The 21,388-nt window shown below is 35.5% G+C and overlaps 1 protein-coding gene across 1 annotated transcript in view; it reads left to right on the top strand.

The window, feature by feature from the left end:
• MSH3 (mutS homolog 3) overlaps positions 1-19,247 on the top strand; it is a 117,889-nt gene extending 98,642 nt beyond the window's left edge. Inside the window, exons 15-18 of the mRNA XM_027864183.1 lie at positions 2,624-2,810; positions 10,349-10,478; positions 17,109-17,283; positions 18,815-19,247. Of these exons, the coding sequence (XP_027719984.1) occupies positions 2,624-2,810; positions 10,349-10,478; positions 17,109-17,283; positions 18,815-18,902 (580 nt within the window). The 3' untranslated portion in view covers positions 18,903-19,247. The remainder of the gene's footprint in view (positions 1-2,623; positions 2,811-10,348; positions 10,479-17,108; positions 17,284-18,814) is intronic.
• Positions 19,248-21,388: the final 2,141 nt, after the last annotated feature.

Genomic DNA, 21,388 nt, shown 5'->3' with positions numbered 1-21,388 from the left:
CTCTTTCTTTGATATCTTTAGGATATAAGCTTAGTTGTGGCATTGCTGCATGAAAGGATATTCAGAGTTTAGTAACTCGTGGTGCAGAGTTAAAAATTTCTTTCCAGAATGTAACAGCTTCACCAGCCATGCATTTATATCCTGATTTTCCCACAGCTCTTCCAACATTTATCATTTTCCTTTTTGCTAACTTCACTAATCTGATGGGTATGAGGTAGAACCTCAGAGTTGTTTTCTTAATTTTGATTTCTCTAATTTTTAGTACTTTGTAGCATTTTTTTAAAAAAAATATGGCTTTTAAAAGCTTGAATTTCTTTCTTCAGAATTGCTTGTTTATATCCTTTGACCATTTATCAGTTGGGGAATGGCTCAGATTCTTTTAAATTTGAATCAGTTCCTATTTATCTTAGAAATGAGGTCCTTATCAGAGAAATGTGCTGCAAATATTTTTCCCCATTTCCTATTTCTTTTCTAATTTTCGTTGAATTGGCTTTATACAAAAACTTCTAATTTTATGTAACTAAAATTATCCATCTTATCTTCTGTGACCACATCTGTCCTTGTTTTTATCATGAACTATTCCCCTACCCATAGATCTGAAAGGTAATTTCCTTTTTACTCATTCATGTGTAAGTTATGTATACATTTGGAGCTTGTCTTTGTATATGGTGTGATGTGTTCATCTAAATATGGTTTATGACAGACTGCTTTTCAGTTTTCACAGCAACTTTTATCAAACAGTGAGTTCTCACCACAGGAGGTAGGATCTTTAGGTTTATCAAGCACTAGATTACTGGTATTATAATCTGTTCCACTGATAAACATGTCTATTTCTTACCCAATACAAAATTGTTTTGATGATTACTGCTTTGCAGTATAGTTTGAGATGTGGTATTGCTAGGTCCCCTTCCGTCCTATTTTTTTTTTTATTATTTCCTTTAAGAATCTTGACCTTTTGTTCCTCCAGACAAATTTTGTTATTATTTTTTTCTAGCTCTATAAAATAATTCTTTGGGAGTTTGATGGATATGACATTGAATAAGTAAATTAGTACTGTAATTGTTATTATGTATTGGCTTGGCCTACTCATAAGCAATTAATATTTCTCCAGTTATTTAAGTCTGTATTCATTTCTATAGAGAGTGATTGGTAGTTGTGTTCATATGGTTTCTGTGTGTATGTCTTAGCAGGTAGGCTCACAAGTATTTTAATTATTTTAAAAGTAATTTCTTTATCTCTTCCTGCTGGATTTTGTTAGTAATATGCAGAAATGCTGATGATTTACATGGATTATTTTATATCCTGAAACTTTGCTGAAGTTATTGTTTCAATTAATGTTTAATCGATTCTCTTTCTCTACAGTTCTCTAAGTAAACTGTCAAATTATATTCAAAGTTGATAATTTTGTTTTTTCTTCTGCTCTTCCTACAATTTTTTTCATATTTTTGATATAGCTAACATTTCTAATAGTATATCCCAGTAGTGGTTGATATTAAAGATACTGAATATCTTTGCTTTACTCCTGCTCCTATTGGAAGCTCTTAGTTAATCTCCATTATATATAAACCTATCTCTTGGTTTTATATAGGTGCTATTTACCATATTGAGGAAAACTCTTTTTATTCCTATGTTTTCTAGTGTTTTTAGCAGGATTGGCTGCTGTATCTTGTCACAAGCTTTTTCTGCATCATCATATAATTATACATGTTTGTTGTTCTTATTACTAATATGGTCTGTTATGTTGATTTTTTTCCTAGTATTGAGCCAGTCCTGCATTCCTGGCATAGAACTGGGCTGGTCACAGTGTATAATCTTTGTGATAGGTTGCTGTAGTCACCTTGCTAATATTTTATTTAAAATTTTTACGTCAGTATTCATTAAGACTACATAGTCTCTAGCTTTCTCTTTTGACTCTGATTTAGGTATAAGAGTTTATGTAATATTGGAACCAACCTTGTTACTATTCTCTTCCCCATGTCATGTGCCTTCCTCAATCTAAGATCCTCTCTGGAGCCTAATTGTGCCCTGCTTTTCCCTACTCATTCCCTCAATTCATGCTGTTCACTTGTGGTTTGTCCTCTTCAGGTTTTGAATTCCTATTGTGATACACCAATCTTATGTGATACAATAATCTTATATTATTGTACCATAAATATGATATGAAGAATACAAAAAGTGGGGAGGAGATTTACATGACTGATACAGCAATGAAGAAAACAAAATCAGAACAGAAATAAACATTATTTTTAAAACTTACATATGTATATATATATATATTTTTTTTAATTTAACATTTTTCTGTCTGTCCTTTCTAATCAAACTTAAATGCCTATTTCTCCATTAATCCTTTGCTTAACCTCTCCACTGTCAGCAACAACCTTTTTTTCTCTCAAGCCTCACAAAATAATCTTTTGTACTTCCTCTAAATATCCTCATTATATCTAATTTTGCGTTCATCAGTGTAAATGTTAGGTCTGTAGAGGGACCATAGAAACTTTGTCTCTCTCGCCTCAGGCACAGGAAACTGTGCATACACACAAAAAACACATACAGCCACTTATTTAATGTTTGTTGAATTTAAGTGAAGTCCAGTAGGAAAATAGTACATTTGTCTTCTTTGTAGGATGGGAGCTGCAGATAACATATATAAGGGCCAGAGTACCTTTATGGAAGAACTGACAGACACAGCAGAGATTATAAGAAAAGCAACGTCACAATCCCTAGTGATCTTGGATGAATTAGGAAGAGGGACAAGCACCCATGATGGAATTGCCATTGCTTATGCTACTCTGGAGCATTTTATTCGAGATGTAAGTATATTGAATTTTCTTTATAAAATGTGTATATAATCTCAACATCCTAGATTGATCTCTCCAGACTTAGCCCCTAAACTTTCTAAAAGTAACAGCTACCACTTATAATTGATTTTTTAAAAATGATTGATTGTAGAGTACATGTTCATAAGATTATCAGTGTAGATCTCTGTGAAACTTCAGAGGCCATCTAATATGACCCTTTCATGTTTGGATTGGAAAACTAAGGCTTAAAGACATTATGTTTGTCATTAAAATTACGTATACTGAATTTCATAGGCTATGGTTTTTTTTATGTGACTGAAGGATATTCAGTTTTTGTTGTTGATTATAATTCCCTTATAACTTAGTAGACTGTCTTCAGGAATTGTTGTGGCCAGAAAATTTCATCCCACGATGGCCAGCTATGTGATGACCTTTTTCCAAACCAAGCTAGAATTGCTTCTCAGCCTTTTGGCTAAGATCAAGTGTGTCCAAACCTAGCTAGAGTAGTCCTTGTAAAGCAGATGTTCACTCCATCACTGAGATCATTCTCTAAGCCCTTTCACCTTGGGGGACTATGCTATAACCTACACAAGAGGTGTCAAATATGCAGCCCAAGCCAGATTAAAAGATAATTGGGAAATATTTGACAAAATAAATACAAATAAAATAAAACAGATTCATATTACATTTTAAAACTAAGCCAATATAGGGCCCACAGGGATCCTTATGTATAGATTAGTGTCCTCTGTATCTATTTGAGTTTGACACCACTGGTTTATGCTGTACTGATATAGCATTGAAGAATCCAGAATTATCTCCATGCCATGATGAGGCATCAGAGTAAGATTTAGTGGAAGATTTTCATCTGTATTACTATCTAGATATTAGTCCTTGGCAACTTCAAAGTTAGAAGTAGAAAGCCTTGAAAGAATAGTAACAAGAAAGATAAAGCTCAGAATAAACATGAAGAACAACAAAGATAGGAGGTTTTAGCTATATTGGGGAAAAGTAGAAGCACAAGGGATAGAGACACTGTTCAGGGTAACTGGCGCCATCATATCAAGTGACAGAAGGTAGAATTACTTAACTTTTGTCTCTACTCAATTTTGTCTCCATTTTCTGTTTCAAGGAAAGTAGTTCTTAGACTAGAAGGAAAAGAACAAAAATTCTTATTAAGGAATTGAAACCAATATGAGTAGAATACCTACCTGCCCTTGGTCAGTTCAAGTCACCAGACAATACAAATGATGTGCACACTAGAGTACTTGGAAACTTGAAGATATGATTGCTTAGCCACAGTCATGGAGAAGGACAAATATTGTTTTGGTTCAAAGTAGGCAGTGGAGTGGAGTCTCCAGACTATAAGCCAGTCAGCCTGATTTCAGTTAGGTAGATTCAGAACTTGCTGCACAACTTTGTTGTTGTTCAGTCATTTCAGTCGTGTCTGACTCTGACATTTGGGTTTTCTTGGCAAAGATATCAGAGTAATTTGCCATTTCCTTCTCTGGCTCATTTTATAGAAGAGGAAACTGAGGCAAACAGGGTTAAGTGACTTGCCCAGGGTCACAGGGCTAGTAAGTATCTGAGGCTGGATTTGAATTCAGGTCCTCCCGACTCTAGGCCTGGTGGTCTATCTATCCACTGTGCCGCCTACCTGCCTGCTGAACAACTAGATCTCCAAAAATAGTTATGAATGGTTCATTGTAAGCAGGAAAAGTCCTTTCTGTTGGAATGCCCCAGGGACCTATGCTATTTAACACATTTATCAATGACTTGACTAAAGGTGTACTTATCACATTTTCAGATAACACAGAGTTGGGAGAAATAGCTAACATGTTAGCCAACAATTAGAATTTAACAAGATCTTGAATCTCAGAAGGTGAAATTTAATACAGATAAATATAAACTCTTAAACTTGGGTTCCAAAAATCAACTTGACATGTATGAGATGGAAAATGTAATTAAATAGAAGTAAGGGTATGTTTAGCAGCCTGAAAGTGCAATCAATATAAGTCAATAGTGAGATATGGCTGCTAAAAAACAAGTTAATACAGCGTTAGACTACATTAGGAAAGCAATAGCTTCTAAGATGAGAGAGAGAGAGAGAGAGAGAGAGAGAGAGAGAGAGAGAGAGAGAGAGAGAGAGAGAAGGTCCTGAATACAGAAGAGGGAAGATTTTCATGAGTTACGTCCATGTTCCTGTGGTATGCTCCCACTATGCTCTGTCCTGGCTAGACTGTATCTAGAGCATCATAATTAAGTTGCAGGTGCCATGTTTTTTGGGAGAAAAAAAGAATAATCTGGAGAGTTTTCGAAGGAGGATAGCCACAATGGTGAAGGATTTTGAGATCATGCCACCTGCATAGATCAGTTGAAGAAAGTGGAGGAGAGAAAACTTGAGGTGGGAAGATGGAAGGAGAACAGTAGCTGTCTCCCGGTATTTGTAAGGTTGTCATGTAGAAGGACTAAACTCGTTCTACTTGACTACAGAACTAGGAGTGATGGTTAGAAGTGGCAAAGAAGCAGATTTTGGTTTGAAGGGGAACATGTTTATAGAAGGAACCAGGGAAGAAGTGAATAGAGGGGGAGAGATTGCCGTGGAAATAGAAGGCAATGAAATTAAGCACAAGAATGTGAATATAACTCATGGAAGTCTTCTCCTCTTCTGTATGTTTTAATGCTTTTTCCATGTTTTTTTTTCTATGATCAAATCTGTGTTCATTTCTTTCAGTGTCCAGCCCATCAGTTCCCCTAGTTCCACCTGCTTTTCCATTTCCTTCTTTTTGTTTCTTTATATCTCTTTATCATTCCTTCCTTCATTTCTTTTTTCTCTCCTCTGCCTTACTTTTCCTTAGCCCTCAAATAATCATGATATAGATTTAAGTTGATATTTCTTTACTTATGTAACTAACAAGACCTTAATTCATTTGCTTTTTTATGTGATTTCTTCTTTTTTTTTTTTTACTGTGACTCAATGGCTTTTGCTCTAAATCAGGGGTTTTTAACTTGGGGTCCATTTTCTTGTTTTTGTTTTTTTTTGTTATGTTTTGTTTTGTTTTACATTCCTATTAAACATATTTTCACATTAGTGACGTTGTAAGTAAAAATTAAAACCAATAGGAGGAACCATTAGAAAGAGAAAACAAAACTCAACAGAAGAGGAAAAAAAATAGCAATTCAACTTCCATAGTTCTTTCTTTGGATGTGGATAACATTTTCCATCACGAGGCCTCTGAAGATGTCTTAGATCCTTGTATTGCTGGGAAGAGTTAAGTTTATCACTGTTAGTCATCACACAATGTGGCTGTTATTGTGTACAGCTTTCTCTTGGTTCTGCTCACTTCACTCAGCATCAGACCATCCAAGTCTTTCCAGGTTTTTCTGAAGTCAGGCTGTTCATCATTTCTTATAGCACAACAGTGTTCATTACATTCATATACCACAACTTGCTTAGCCATTCCCCAATTGATGGGCATCCTCTCAATTTCCAATTCTTTGCCACCACAAAAAGAGCTGCTATGAATATTTTTGTACATATGGGTCCTTCATGCTCTTGTTTTTAAAAATATTTTGGTAACTGCATTTCAATATAGTGGTTTTCTTTGTTGCCTTATGTATTTTATCTTATACATTTAAAAACAGTGTTCTGCGAAGGGATCCACAGGTTTCTCCAGCCTCTCACAGAGGTCCTTGATACTTAAAAAGGTTAAGAATCCCTGCGGTAGCCGGAGTGGATCCAAAATGGTGGAATCAAAGTAGGGACTCACCTGAGCTCTTCCAAATTCCCCTCCAAACAACTTTAAGATAACACATCAAAAAGAATTCTGGAGTAGCAGAACCAACAAAAGGACAAAGTGGAACAATTTTCCAGCCTTCTAAGACAACTTAGAAGGTTGGCAAGAAAGGTCTGTCCACTGGGGTGAGAATGCAGCACAGTCCAGTGCAAGCCGTGCCACAGCAAGCCAACAGGAAGGCCTTGGAGGTGACTGAATTGGCATTGACAACTTCTGGAGCTCTCAGCCTGTAAGGGGGTTGGACAATTGGTCAGAAGGGGATTTATAGGACCATTTTGCTGGCACTGGGCTCAGGACCCTGTTGCATTGCCCATACTCGATTCCAGGTCTTGGTCCCAGGGCAAGCAGGAGCACTAGCAGAAACAGGAACCCTGATCACAGTTCCAGGATGGACGAGAGTGCCTGTAGTAGCGCATAGACTAAAGCACAGGGCAGGAGAGCAGTGGCCACTTCTTAGATTATACCACCTTGGAAAAATTAAAAACTTTACAGACTCCCAGAACTAGCTCTGAAAACAGCAGCATGAAAAACCAGAAGTTTGGGACAATACTCCCTCTACCCAGGGAGCAGAGCCCAAATGTAACATTAAGTTAAAAGTCAAGAAATTAGCTGGAAAAATGAGCAAACAACAACAACAAAAACCTGACCATAGAAAGTAACTATTGGGATGGGGAAGATCAAAACACAAACTCAGGAGAAAACAACAAAGTCAAGACTGCTATATCCAAAGCCTTAAAGAAAAATGTGAATTGGTCTCAGGCCCCAAAAAAGAATTCCTGGAAGAGCTCAAAAAAGATTTTAAAAATCAAATAAGAGAGGCAGAGGAAAAAATTGGGAAAAGAAATGAGAGCAATGCAAGAAAATCATGAAAAAAAAAGTCAGTAGCTTGGTAAAGGAGGCACAAAAAAATACTGAAGAAAATAACACCTTAAAAAACAGATTAGGCCAAATGGTAAAAGGGCCCAAAAATCTACTGAAGAAAAGAACTCCTTATAAAGCAGAATTGGCCAGATGGAAAAAGAGGTACAGAAATTAACTGAAGAAAAGAACTCCTTAAAAAGCAGAACTGGACAAATGGAAAAAGATATACAAAAGCTTACTGAAAATAATTTCTTAAAGATTAGAGTTGAGCAAGTGGAAGCTAATAACTTTATATGAAACATTAAGAAACAAGAAAACAAAATCAAAAGAATGAAAAAAAAAAAAAAACAAAAGAAAATGTGAACTCCCTCATTGGAAAAACAACTGACCTGGAAAACAGATCCAGGAAAGATAAATTAATATTGATTGGACTACCTAAAAGCCATGATCAATAAAAGAGCCTACATATCATCTTTCAAGAAATTATTAAGGAAAGCTTCCCTGATATCCTAAAACCAGAGGGTAAAATAGTAATTGGAAGAATCCACAGATCACCTCCTAAAAGAGATCCTAGAATGAAAATTCACAGAAATATTATAGTGAAATTCCAGAACTCCCAGGCCAAGGAGAAAATACTGCAAGCAGAAGAAACCATTCACATATTGTGGAGCCACAGTCAGGATATCATAAGGTTTAGCAACTTCCACAAAAAAGGAGTGTAGGGCTTAGAATAGGATATTCCAGAAGCCAAAGGAGCTAGGATTACAACCAAGAATCACTGAGTATCATCCTTCAGGAGAAAAAATTCAATGAAATAGGGGACTTTCATTCATTTAGAAAATTTGACTTTTAAATACAAGACGCAAGAGAAGTACAAAAAAGTAAACAAGAAAGAGAAATCATGTGCAATTCACTAAGGTTAAACTATTTGCATTCCTCCATGAAAAGATGATACTTGTAACACCTAAGAACTTTATCATTATTAGGGCAGTTAGAAGTATTGTACATATACAGAGGGCATGGATATGACTTGACTATGATATCTAAAAAAACTAAGGGGTGAAAAAGAGAGCTACACTGGGAGGAGGAGGACGGGAAAGGTAGAGTGGGGCAAATTATCACACATAATAGAGACTTGAAAGAGCTTTTACAGGTGAAGGGGAATGCTTGAACCTCACTCTCATCTGAATTGGCTCAAAGAGGGAATAACATACACACTCAGTTCGGTATAGAAATCTATCTTACCCTACAGAAAAGCAGGAGGGGAAGGGAAGAAGAGAAGGAAGAACAGGTCAGGGGATGTGGTGGTTAGCAGCAAAACATTTTTGAGGAGAAACAGAGGGAAAGGAGAGAGAAGGTTAAACAGGTGAAAAGTTAAGATGGGGGGAAGTACATAGGAATCCCAGCTGTGAAAAAAATTTATCAAGTTTCTCTGATAAAGGCCTCATATATAGAAAACTGAGTCAAATTTGTAAGAACACAAGTCATTCTCCAACTGATAAATGGTCAAAGGATAAGACTAGACAGTTTTCAGAAGAAGAAATCAAAACTATCTTTAGTCATGAAAAAAATGCTCTAAATCACTATTGATTGACTTATTCTCAGTAATACAGTAATCCAAGATAATTCCAAAGAACTTATGATGAAAAATGCTATCCATCTTCCACAAAAGAACTGATGGTGTCTAAATGCAGATCAAAGCATACTTTTTTTAAAACTTTATTTTTCTTGGGTTTGGGGCTTTTTGTTTTGTGTTTTTCTTTTCTTTTTTTTGGTCTGTGTTTTCTTTCACAACACAATCAATATGGAAATATGTTTTGCATGACTGTACATGTATAACCTACATCAAATTGCTTGCCTTCTCAAGGAGAAGGGAAGGGAAAAGGGGTGGAGAGAATTTGGAATTCAAACTTTTTTTAAAAAAGTGTTAAAAATTGTTGTACACATGATTGCAAAAAAAAAAAAAAGAATCCCCAGTCTTAATAAAGGAGGTAGCCGTAAGAGCTAATGCAGAGGGAGTATTCTGCAAGAAAAATGACTTGCAAAAGATTAAAAAAACTCAACCATTTGGCTCATGTTTTTGTAACTGAAATCTACCTGCCTTGACAGCTATTAGTTTGTCATTTTTTATTTTATTTCTATTGAATCTTTTCCATCTGTTTAAAGTGAAGATCAAGAATGTTATTCTAATTGTAACGGAAGCCAGGTCTGTCATGGCCCGCTTACCATGGCTTCCATAATCCTAACATGATACAAAACAAACAAGTCTGAACTAATATTATCAGAACCAGTATGAACTAAAAATTTAAATAATATAATATAATACTGAATTGAACATACTACTTCTAAATTTGATTTTTCAGAATTACTAACTTAACCAGATCTTTAAAAAAAATTAAATCTAACGAAAGCTATAAATTTATAGGTCTCATATATAGACCTATATATAGGTCTATATATATGTGTATATATAGACACATATTTATACATATCTGTGTGTATGCACACGCGCACGCACACACACACACACACACACACACACCCCAAACTCCCCCAACCTTCACGAATTCATTTTACAAATCCAAGTGGAAGGCCCCATAGTGTGAGAAGGTACACTATGCCTTCTTGCTAGAGATACTAATGAAAGGGGAGCATAATGGTGGCTAACATCTACATGATTGACACTGCCTATTTTCAAGAAGCCCTTAATTTCATAGTTTGCATGTTCTAATTTCATTTCATAATGTAAATGGTATTCTGTTAGCTGTCAGTCCTTGATTGAGTTTCATTATTTCCAGTCTCATCTATGTTATTACTTCCTGCAAGAAAGGATTTTGAAATAAGTTTACAAAATTGAAAATGTGTCTTTAAATATTATTTATTATATTATTTTAGGTGGAGTCATTGACCCTGTTTGTCACACATTATCCTCCCGTGTGTGAACTAGAAAAAACATATCCACAATGGGTAGGGAACTACCACATGGGATTCCTTGTTAACGAAGATGAAAGTACACAGAACACAGGTATGAAACATTCCCTGCAGAAGATTAGCAGGTCCCAACTTAAGTTTCAGTTTGATTGGAACTTGTATAGGAATATGGGCTTTATTGTTTATTAATATTAATTCTTTATTATTATGTGGAAATATTGGTCTCCCCTAACTTTTTGTTGTAGAGCAACTAGATGGCACAGTGGATAGAGCACTGGGTCTGGAATCAGGAAGACTTGAACTCAAATCCAGCCTCAGACACTTACCAGCTGTTTAACCCTGGGCATATCACTTAACCCTATTTGCCTCAGTTTCCTCATCTGTAAAATGAGATGGAGAAGGAAATAATGAACCACTCCAATATTTTTGCCAAGAAAACCCCAAATGGGGTCACAAAGAGTTGGACACAACTGAACAACAACAACAAAGTCCTATTGTGATGCATAATTTGGGTATTTAGAAAACATTGAGTGCTTAAATCCAACCGCAACCAAACACAAGTTTTGATGGTTTCCACCATTGCTTTGTGTACAGTAGGAGTGATGGACTGAATTTCCCTCTTTCAAGGACCAGCTTAGTTAAGATTGGAGAATCTCATTGCCCGGCTGTCTACCAGGGGATGAGTTTTTCAGCAACCACAACTCTGAAAGGTCATCTACTAGGTTGTATAAAGGTTGAGATCTGTTAATGTAGGCAGTACCTGTAATAACAAAATCATGGATGTCTGAATTATTACTTTGTCCTATGTATACATAGCCTTATGTACTTTTTAGCTATTTTCAAAATGGGCAGAGGCAGGGGATCTGAAAGTTAAAAAAAAAAATCATAAAGAAGAAAATTAGAAAAAATAGAAAATAGGATACCTTAGCTGATACTATTTCATACTAAGGCTCATTTCCAGCAAATGTTCCGAGTAGGAGAAAGGGGCACTGAATTTATTGACAGCATTTAGAGTCTATCTTTTTGTGGTTAGAAATGAAATGTATTATTGAATTAATTATATAGAACATTATTAGGTTCTTTGAAAATAACTTCATTTATGTGCTCAGATAACTTGAAATATTAATATTTTATTACTACAGTCCATCTGGAACATAATATACATAAACGCAGATGCTCCCACGCATTTAACAAGATAAACAAAAAGAAATCAGCCCCATTGCAAATGAAACAGGCAGCTGGTATAATTCCAAGGAATAGCTGTACACACACACACACACACACACACACACACACAGAGCATTCTAAATGTTTTTTCTTGCCTTGGAAACCCAACTGGATTTATGTCCATATGTGTCTCCTCCAAGTTTCCCTGTCTCATCTTCATCCATGAGTAGAGAGTGACATAAGTGCCTAAGACCCAAAGATGCATCTCTCAACAGAATCTTATAGAGACGTACTTGTGGAAGTTATTCTACCACTAGAGTGTACTATATTGTTATTCATCCTTGAAACCTGGGATGAGACTTTTCTTATGAAATTTGACCAGTTGAAAAACTTTTTTCCTGAGTTTACCTTAATTACTACCCTTACAGAGATAATCCATTTCATGAAAATGAGCCTCAGTAGCCCATAGAAATATAACACTAATACAACTACAAATGAAACATCCTTCCATAATTTTAACTATGAAGGTGAGATGTCTCTGACACATCACAACCCTTTCATGCTTTAATATATAATTTAATGAGTTTCTATGACCACTTTTCCCTTCCTCCCCACACCAAAAAAAAAAAAAAAAGAACCTGAAACATCAGCCTTGAAATTTAGTTAGACTGGTCTTCAAATGACAGTTTATTGCGGGGCTTATATTCAAAGCTTTACTATCTTGATAAGATCCGCCAGCTCTCTTGGCATAGTATTGGAGAACCTAAAATCATCTCCATCCTTCAAAGAAGCCTTGAAATAGGACTTCTGTTTATTATGTATTTTGGCACACATGTACATTATATAAACATAGCATAATGTTTTATAATATTTACAGTCCATTTACATTTTAACTTAACCATATAATAATTTCTTTAAGTCCTCAGGTGTGGCACAACGCTTCTGTGAATAGTTGATGTATTAAATGGAGAAATTGTTCCTCTCCTAGGACGCTGCAAAGTTCATCAGGCAGGCATAGGTGTTCAAAATAGAAAAAATATTGATAGAACTAAAAAAAAATATCAGGAAGTGGTACTAAATCAAATAAAGAAATGGACCTGCAAGAAATTTAAAGGCAGGTGGAACAGTAGATAGAGCACCAGGCCTGGACTCAGGAGGATGTGAGTTCAAATCTGGCCTTAGACGCTTACTAGCTTTGTGACCCTGGGTAAATCACTTATCCCCAATTGCCTCCAAAAAGAAAGAAAAAAGAAAAAGAAATTTAAAGGCAGTCCCTGCTTTTTACCACAACACATTACTGGAAAATGTTCCACAGCAATAGTTACATCTCTTTATAGGAGCATGCATTGTTTAAGAATTATTCTTTGTCTACTTCTCAAAGGACTTTAACCTGTTTACATGTTAATAATACTTGGAAGGCTAAAACAGAATGGTTCGTCTAATAGGAATAGGTGCTAGCAGGCAGCTAGGAAGCTCAGTAGTATTAGAGGTGTTGGACGTGGAGCAGAGTCAGGAAGACCTTCATTTGGATTCTGCCTCAGACACTTTGGCTGTGTAACCTTGAGCAAGCCACTTAACCACTCTCGAACTCAATAAAATAAAATAGAGGTAATAACATCACCTACCTCACAAAGTTGTTGTGAGCTTCAAACGAGACAATTCAGATAAAACACTTTGCAAACCTTCAAGTGCCATGTAAATGATGAGACAAGTTGATCGTGACAATTTGACACTGAATTAGGCTCCAGAAAAATATAGGCATATATTATATAGGCATATACCCTATATAATATAATAAGGCAAGATAGGAAAATGTTGTAACTAGAAGCTGTGAAACTGCTCCTGACTAAGGACTCAGTATCAAATAAATTTGGGCAGCTAGGGGACGCAGTAGATAGAGTGCTGGGCCTAGAGTCAGGAAGACTCATCTTCAAATCTGGCTTCAAACACTTCCTAGCTGTGTGAACCTAGGCAAGTCTCTTAACCCTGTTTGCCTCAGTATCCTCCTCTGTAAAAAGGAACTGGAGAAGTAAATGGCAAACCACTCCAATATCTTTGCCAGGAAACTCCGTAATAGGGTCACGAAGAGTTGGACGTGACTGGAATGACTGAATAACAACAAATCAAATAAATGAAGAATATGACCAGCAGTGTGTCCTAAAATCAGAGATAAAAGTGAAAGAGTTCTATCAGCATTCAAAATAATAAAATTATGCTCCAAGTCTATTTTTGTTGTGTTCTAAAGACCTGTGATTTCTTCCTTAGAGGAATTTCCCTTGAAAAAACTCCATCTAACAACACAGATCTACAATTCAAAGTCTTAATGGGTTGTCTAGGGTCCTCAGAAGTTAAATGACTTGTTGAGGGTCAAACAGCCAGTGTGTTGAAGGTGGGATTTGAACCTTGCCCAGGTCTTGATGTCAAGGCTGGCTCTCTCTCTCTTAGCCAGGCTCCAACCTGAGAAGCAAAAGTCAACATCGCACAAAAACATTCACTCGTGAATTGACCACGTCTAAAACGAGTTCATACTCAACCCTCATGTTTTATTATTTACTGGATTTGCTGATCATCAGGAGGAGTTTCAGAAGAGGATAATTTGAATATCAAAGGATAAATAGAGGACTTGAGGAGCATTGATGAAACTCTCAAATATTTTTATAACAAAGACCCTCTTTATGAGTGTGCTATATAAGTCAAACATGATGAATATATCACATTATGCTATTATGCAATTTTGTTGGAAAAATTATGCTCCCCTCACACCCAAATCAACACAATTCATTCTTTACTCTAAAAATTAGCAGATGGTTGCAGTCATTACCTACATCTTATTAAATAAGGTAAACTTAATAATTTTAGTTTCATTTTTCAAAATAAAATAACAATCAAAACCTTTTTTTCCCTATCACTTACTGTAAAATGTTGGTAAATGAATTAATTTTAGTGGTCTTTTCCCATATTAATTATCCTGGGATAGTGAGGACAACAAATAAAAAATACAACTCAACTATAACAGATTTCCTGCAAGAATTAAATACTTAGTTTTTGCAGGGGTAACCTTCCTAGAAAATGGCCTAAAGGTCAAAAACAGAAGTGTTGATACATTGAACCTATGGGAAATAGCGTGTTAAGTTCTTGTGACCACCAAAAACTGTAATCTTTAGCTAGAGATTGCTAAAATACACTTTTCTGCATACAATTCTTTATAACAAAACATTAATTCTGATAATATTACCTTTTCCTTACACAGTAACCATGAAATAACCCATAAAATCCTGGGGAGAGGAGAGGCAACATGGACAGGGTGGGAAGGGACAGGAACAGTGGTGTCAGAAGAACCCCAAAATAAAAAAGAGAAGGGGGAATCTGCCATCTCTAATCTCCCTTTCTGCAGTTGAACTGTTCTCCATTGAAAAGCACATGCCTTAGTGTCAGGCTCTGTCCAAAGGGCCCTAACCAGCCCTGCCCAGACAGCTTTTGAGAGGTTACTTTAGCACTTTCTGGAACAGATTCATGAGCACTTTTACAAATATTTTCCTGGTTTTATTGTGCCTCTCATTTTTTTCTCTACTGATCATAGCTGGGCATATGTATGGTTGCCAAAATGAAAGTTAAATACCCAGATGTTGAGGATTGGCTGTAATTATAACAACTTTGGCCCTTTATGCAAGTCAACAAATATCTATTAAGCACCTACTGTATGCCAGGCACTGTGCTAAGGGCTGGCGATACAAGTAAATAGTCTCTTAGACTTGTATCGCCAGCCGTTAGCACAGTGCCTAGAACATAATAGGTGCTTAAATGTTTGATAACATCTGTTATTTTCAAATGTCTTTCAGATGTCAAAGTCTTCACCTTTTCAGTTATTAGAGAATAAAAGAAATTCTTGCAGATTCTGATTTCATTGTGCCTATCTGATTAACTCATTGAACTTTTTCCCATTTGCTATACAAGGCCCCGCGTAGAATACATCTCACTCTTAAATGAAACTTTTTTTTTTTAAATTGTCCCTCACTCTCTTCCCAGTGATGTAACTATTTCTAAGATTGGGGAAAAGAGGGCAATGGTTAGTTGGCAAGGGTTTCTCTATACTTAGGCTTCAGTCTGCTCCCACCTACTTCCTCACCTGTTCTTTGTTGTCTTGATTTTTTTTTTTAATTAAGAAAAATATTCTTAGCTCTTTGTAATGGAGAGCTTGAGTTTCTGTATTCCTCAGAATCAGCATTCTTTTCACCTCCCACTCTTGGCAGCCACCATTAGAAAGGTATTATTTGCCTCTTACTAAATAGTGAGAGAAAAAGAAGATGGAAAATTCCATTGTACTTTTCTCTGTCAAGCTAGATTCTGTTCATGAGTTGGACTGTTTTGGTTTTCACCTGTTAAAAAGGGCAAAACATGCTGGATTCTCATATTTGTGGGATTTTTTTTATGTTGGGTCTGATCTACAGGGATATAGTAAGTGAAGGATCAAAATGAATTTGTTATAAGATGGTGCCAGCAAAAGACCTGAAGGCCTGCAAAGCTCCAATATTTTTGTTAAAATAGGTTGTTAACAGGTTTCTGTGCAGGTAAATAATAACTGGACAGGTTAATAGCATTTTTAAGTTTTAAAAAGTTATTTTAAAACCAAGTTAAAATGGTTAATAAAAGCTACTCATTTTGGAGATTAAAAGTCAAATTTGAATTATGATGACTTCAATTTGAACTACATTGCTGGGTAGTTTAGCAGAGCAAACTTTCCATTCATCCAGAATGCAAGCAACCAGAATGTTCAAATAGCTTAGAATTTTCCCCCCTTTTGGTCACATTGTATAGTGCATTTATATTCATAATGAGTCCTGTAGGAGGATAGGATCCTAATGTGCTTCCTGATTAATCAAAAAAAGATTAAATTATTTTCATCATGGTTTTTTAACCATATTGATTTTATTATATTGTAATTCTTTGAAAGATAATAATATATGATTAATATGTTAACTCTCAGTTAACCAGAATTATTCATTAACCAGAAGGCCTCATTCCTGTATATTGAAATTGTACAGGTGGTCTTAAAAAAATGAGAAAGAGAGATGATTCTAGTATGCTTACAGCCATTATCTCTCAAGATTGGCTCTATACCAGCTCCATTGTATTTAACAGCAAATTGCACAAAGGTGAAGAGTCTTTTTTTCTACATTGAATTGTTATAAATCTGATGCATACACATTCTATATAGCTACAATTCACTTTCTTCATCTGGAAAATTAAGTGGTAACGCTAGATTTGCTTTCCAGAGTTCCTTCTAACTGATTTTGTGAGTCAAGATGTCCCCAACACAAAAATATTTTATCACAGCAAAATTTATCCATTTTTCAGAGTTGTGGGGAAAAAAGGTAAAATGGTATGTGACATATTAGGAACAAATATGACTTTTTAGGTTGTAAATTGTAGTAAATGTTAAGAAAAAATTATAGCATTCTTAAATATCCCTGATCTTTTGATTTCTTTCTGTTTTCTAATGTGTTTTTTTTTCCCAATCAATTTTTCTTTTTTTCTTTTTCCCCCTTTTCTGCTGTAGGTCAGGAAGATGAGGAAATCCCTGACTTTGTTACTTTTCTTTATCAAATAACCAGAGGAGTTGCTTCAAGGAGCTATGGACTGAATGTAGCCAAACTAGCAGATGTCCCTGGAGAAATCTTAAAGAAAGCAGCTTACAAGTCAAAGGAACTTGAGAGATTAGTCAATGTGAAAAGGTCAGAATTATCCCACTGTACTTTTGACTTTGTAATGAAACCATCAAATCAGAACAAGAGAAAAGGGACTGTCCAACAAAATGAGCACCTAGTGTAGCTTTGAGTACTTCCCCAGATACACTGAAACACGTCATTAAGATAAAATGAAAAATAGCCCTTATAAAAGCTCACGTGGAACCATCTTGCGCCCTTTAGCCACATCTTTAAAAATTAGTTTGTTTTTTTAGTCATTCCTGTAAAGATTGAAATGAATCACTTAAAAAATACAAATGGAAGTATTTAAGAAATCATTGAAGGTAGAAATCATTTCAAATCTATAACCTTTGTTTTAGCCATTTTAAAAAATTAAGATTATAAGAGGAAATTTGCCAAAATAAGTACATATTTAATCTAAACTGAATTATCCCTAAGTGTATTACCCATTTTGTAAATTAATTCCTTATTTATTTAAATAGTCTTCTGGAGTTAAAATTAGGTTCTTTTAACCTTTATACAAGCATAGCAGCAATTCAGAGTACTGTTGTGAACAAGTTTTGACAAAAATGGTTTTACTCCCTACATACGTGCCATGGATGCTGGACTTGGAGTTAGTGGATCTGGATTCTAATCTCAGCTCTGCCATTTGCTACTTGTATGATCTTGGGCAAGTTATTCCATCTCTCTGGCATGAGTTTCCTTATCTATAGAATAATTGGGTGACTCCTTAAGGTCCCTTCACTCTCAGTCTATGAACCAATGCACAACTCTTAGTCCGGTCCTGCTGTTCCAAGGTCAACGCTGACTCTTCATTCCATCTTGGTATCATCACCTTGTAATTAACAGTAGAATGACTTTTGCCTCACCCTAGAAAACATCGCACCTCGACCAAGATTCCTATTATTCACAGTTCACTTACCATGGAACTATAAGTTGGCTTCCTCTCTCTACCTGAAATACTAAATCAAATGATGGCACAGCTGAATAATAATAGAGGCCCTTTCCCAACAATCACAAGTAATCTTGACGTAATATTTTCCAGGGAGAAATTTATAGGAACTAATTGTAAGTCTGGGTTCTGTAAGATTATTTTAGAATCAAGTGTACTGCAAAGTTCAAAGATAAATTCTAAGTCTCTTGTGTGTTTTATTGAGTCCCCCCCCCACCAAGGAACTACAAAAATGAAATCTTGGTAGAAGATACAAAACCAGTTACAGAGAAGATGACAGCTTCCACATGCTATTATTTAGAGCTTATAACTTACAAGTAATAAAGTCTATAGATTACTTATAAAAATTTTAGCTCTTCCACTTGGGATATAAAAGTTTTGAAATCTATAAAATTGCTTTGATGAGGGATGAGCCTGGAGTTGAAAAGTTAGTCTTGTTGCTTACGTCTGGTAAATTGTGACATAAAACAAATATTTGATATTTTGCCTCTCTGGCTGGCATACTGTTCTCAGTAACATTTGTTTTTATACCGTTCTGTATTTTCACCAGCATCCTTTTCAAGATCCAAAATGATATATTTTGTAATTTTTTTTCCCCCTTCCTAGAAAAAGGCTGAAATCTTTTGCGAAACTGTGGAATGCAACTGATGCTACAGAATTACAAGAATGGACAAACATGGTTGAAACTGAATGAACTTCAGCCTGTTTTTGCTGTCTGAAATGGAGAATAACATCAGTGTATAAAAATAAAATGCTGAAAATACAGTTCAAAACAGAGTAACAGCCTAACCCTACGTGATCAGACTGTTTTAAGACAAATGATAGAGACCATGGAATTATGTTCAGTGTGGTTTTTTGGTTGAAATGAAGAGACATTCTAAGCAGACAGTCTTTTACCAGATTCTCAGCTTTTAAATAAAAGTATAAGCCATAGTTTTCCCTATGACAGACATTTGCTATGCATCTAGACAACTGCTTGGCTCAGAAATTTCTGCAGAAAAAATTTTTTTACATACATTAATAAATGGGATAAATGACATTCTTGTACTTTGTTTTTGGTAGGTATAAACTGTTAATTCACATTTCTTTGGTTTCCGTCTAAGAGAACTGCTCCTGAGTGGCTGAAATATGATAGGCAGCATCTATACTACCATTTAAAATCAGTTACTTTGATGGGGACATCATCACTTTTATGACCCAGAAAATAAGAAAGTGTAATTGGTGAGCATTAGAAAAGGAAAAATTAGATATTAAGGAACAGATAACCCAGAAGGGAAAAGATAATTTGAAGTGTGGGAAAATTTAATTATGATCACAAAGTTAACGTAGTTTTAAGACTGTTAGGTAATTTATTCATTTGGTGTGGTCTAGCATAGTGGCCAAGAGAGCTGGCCTTGGAGTCAGGAAAACCTAGCTTTGAATGATGTCTCTGACACATACTAGATGTATGACCTTGGACAAATCACTTAATCTCTGTGTTCCAGGGAATTTGGGAAGGCTGTAAGTTACAGATGATTTGTCATAGGTGGGAGAGAAAGGAAGTTTCTTTTCTATACTTGGAATTCCCCATACTGATGAAATCATAGTAGGTCTTTGGCTTCCTTTCCCATCCCCAATCTACCCCCAAAAACAAACACAGAATTATTAAACATCCACTACAGATAAAGCCTGAAGTTGAAGAGGCTTTTCTTCTATAGATGATGGTACCATGATACATTCTTTAATTTTAGGAAAATTTAGAAAATTTTTTAGGTAAAAGAAGATTTATATTTGTGTTTAATTAATAAACCCAAGACTATTACACTAACCTAGCCATGCATTACACAATGTGTGATTAATTAATTCATTCATTAATTAATACCATTGGCTAAAATGGGGTTATTCCTCAGTCTTAAAAGTTTTATACTTCTTGATTATCCCTTGAGCATTTTAAATTTCATAAATATAGCCCTTTCTTGTGGCTTGAGACTCACTACAAATTACAGGTCTTTTTTTTTTCTATAGCACTTGTGTCTTCTCATCTCTGTTTTTTTGTTGTTCTTATGAATATTATCATGCTTTACCTCCTGTTTCCTATAATATATACACCCTCCCCATTTTAGGTCTTCTCCAGACTTGATGAACATGCTGTCAGTGCCTTTATCCATGTTATTGGTTTTTAACAACAACAACCTCATCCTAAAACAGATTGTTGGAACAGAGCAGTTGATATGCCTTCTCAAGTCATGAGATCACAGAATCATCAGAGTTGGAAGGGAATTTTGAGGCCATAGAATTAAATTTCTGGTGTCTACTTATTGGAAAACTGAGGCCCAGAGAAGCTGTATTATACTCAGAGTCACATAGGCAGTAAGTATTAGTTCTAATATTTCAATCCTGACCTTTCTACTCCGGCCCTCTGTAGAGTTCTGGCATGGTTATCTCTTTGATTCCATTAGACTTCTCCAGTTACTTTAAGGGAAAAACTCTCGGGGCAGGTAGGTGGCGCAGTGGATAGAGCACCGGCCCTGAAGTCAGGAGGACCTGAGTTCAAATCTGGCCTCAGACCAAACACTTGACACATACTAACTGTGTGACCCTGGGCAAGTCACTTAACCCCAATTGCCTCACTTAAAAAAAAAAAAAGAAAGAAAAAAAGAAAAAATTCTGTGGAGTTGTTTTTTTTTAAAATATTTGGCATCTATATTTCAATATAATTGTATTCCTATATCATTCCATGTATTTTATTCATTTTTTTTAAATTCTGAGGAGTCTATAGGCGCATTCTGTGACACAAAAAAAGTTAAGAATCCCTGTCTTAAGATGTCATGGAATTCTAACTCTCCCCCCCCCCCCCCCAAAAAAAAATCCCTCAAAATAAAATTTGTGAAAGCTCAATCTAATTCTAAAAAAAAAAAAAACCAAACCCAAAACATATGCCACATAGCACTTTAAGAACAGCAAGTTGATGTTTCACTCCTTGTTATTGAACATGTATTGTTGTGTCTTCTAAGGTCTCAGAGTGAGTTGACCAATCTATGAAACAACTAGAATTACCTTTTAAGAGGAATGCTTATCCTTTTTTTTTAAAAAAAGTGATTTATCTTATCTTCCTTTCCATATAATATTAACAATTCTACTCTAGCTAGCATCTACCAGTCCCTTAAATACCTTTGAAACATGGTTATTAAATCTGATGAT

This window comes from Vombatus ursinus, unplaced genomic scaffold (genome assembly GCF_900497805.2).
Source record: "Vombatus ursinus unplaced genomic scaffold, bare-nosed wombat genome assembly UNPS02014774.1, whole genome shotgun sequence".
Classification (NCBI taxonomy): Eukaryota; Metazoa; Chordata; class Mammalia; order Diprotodontia; family Vombatidae; genus Vombatus; species Vombatus ursinus.
This window is presented reverse-complemented; position numbering and strand designations above follow the sequence as displayed.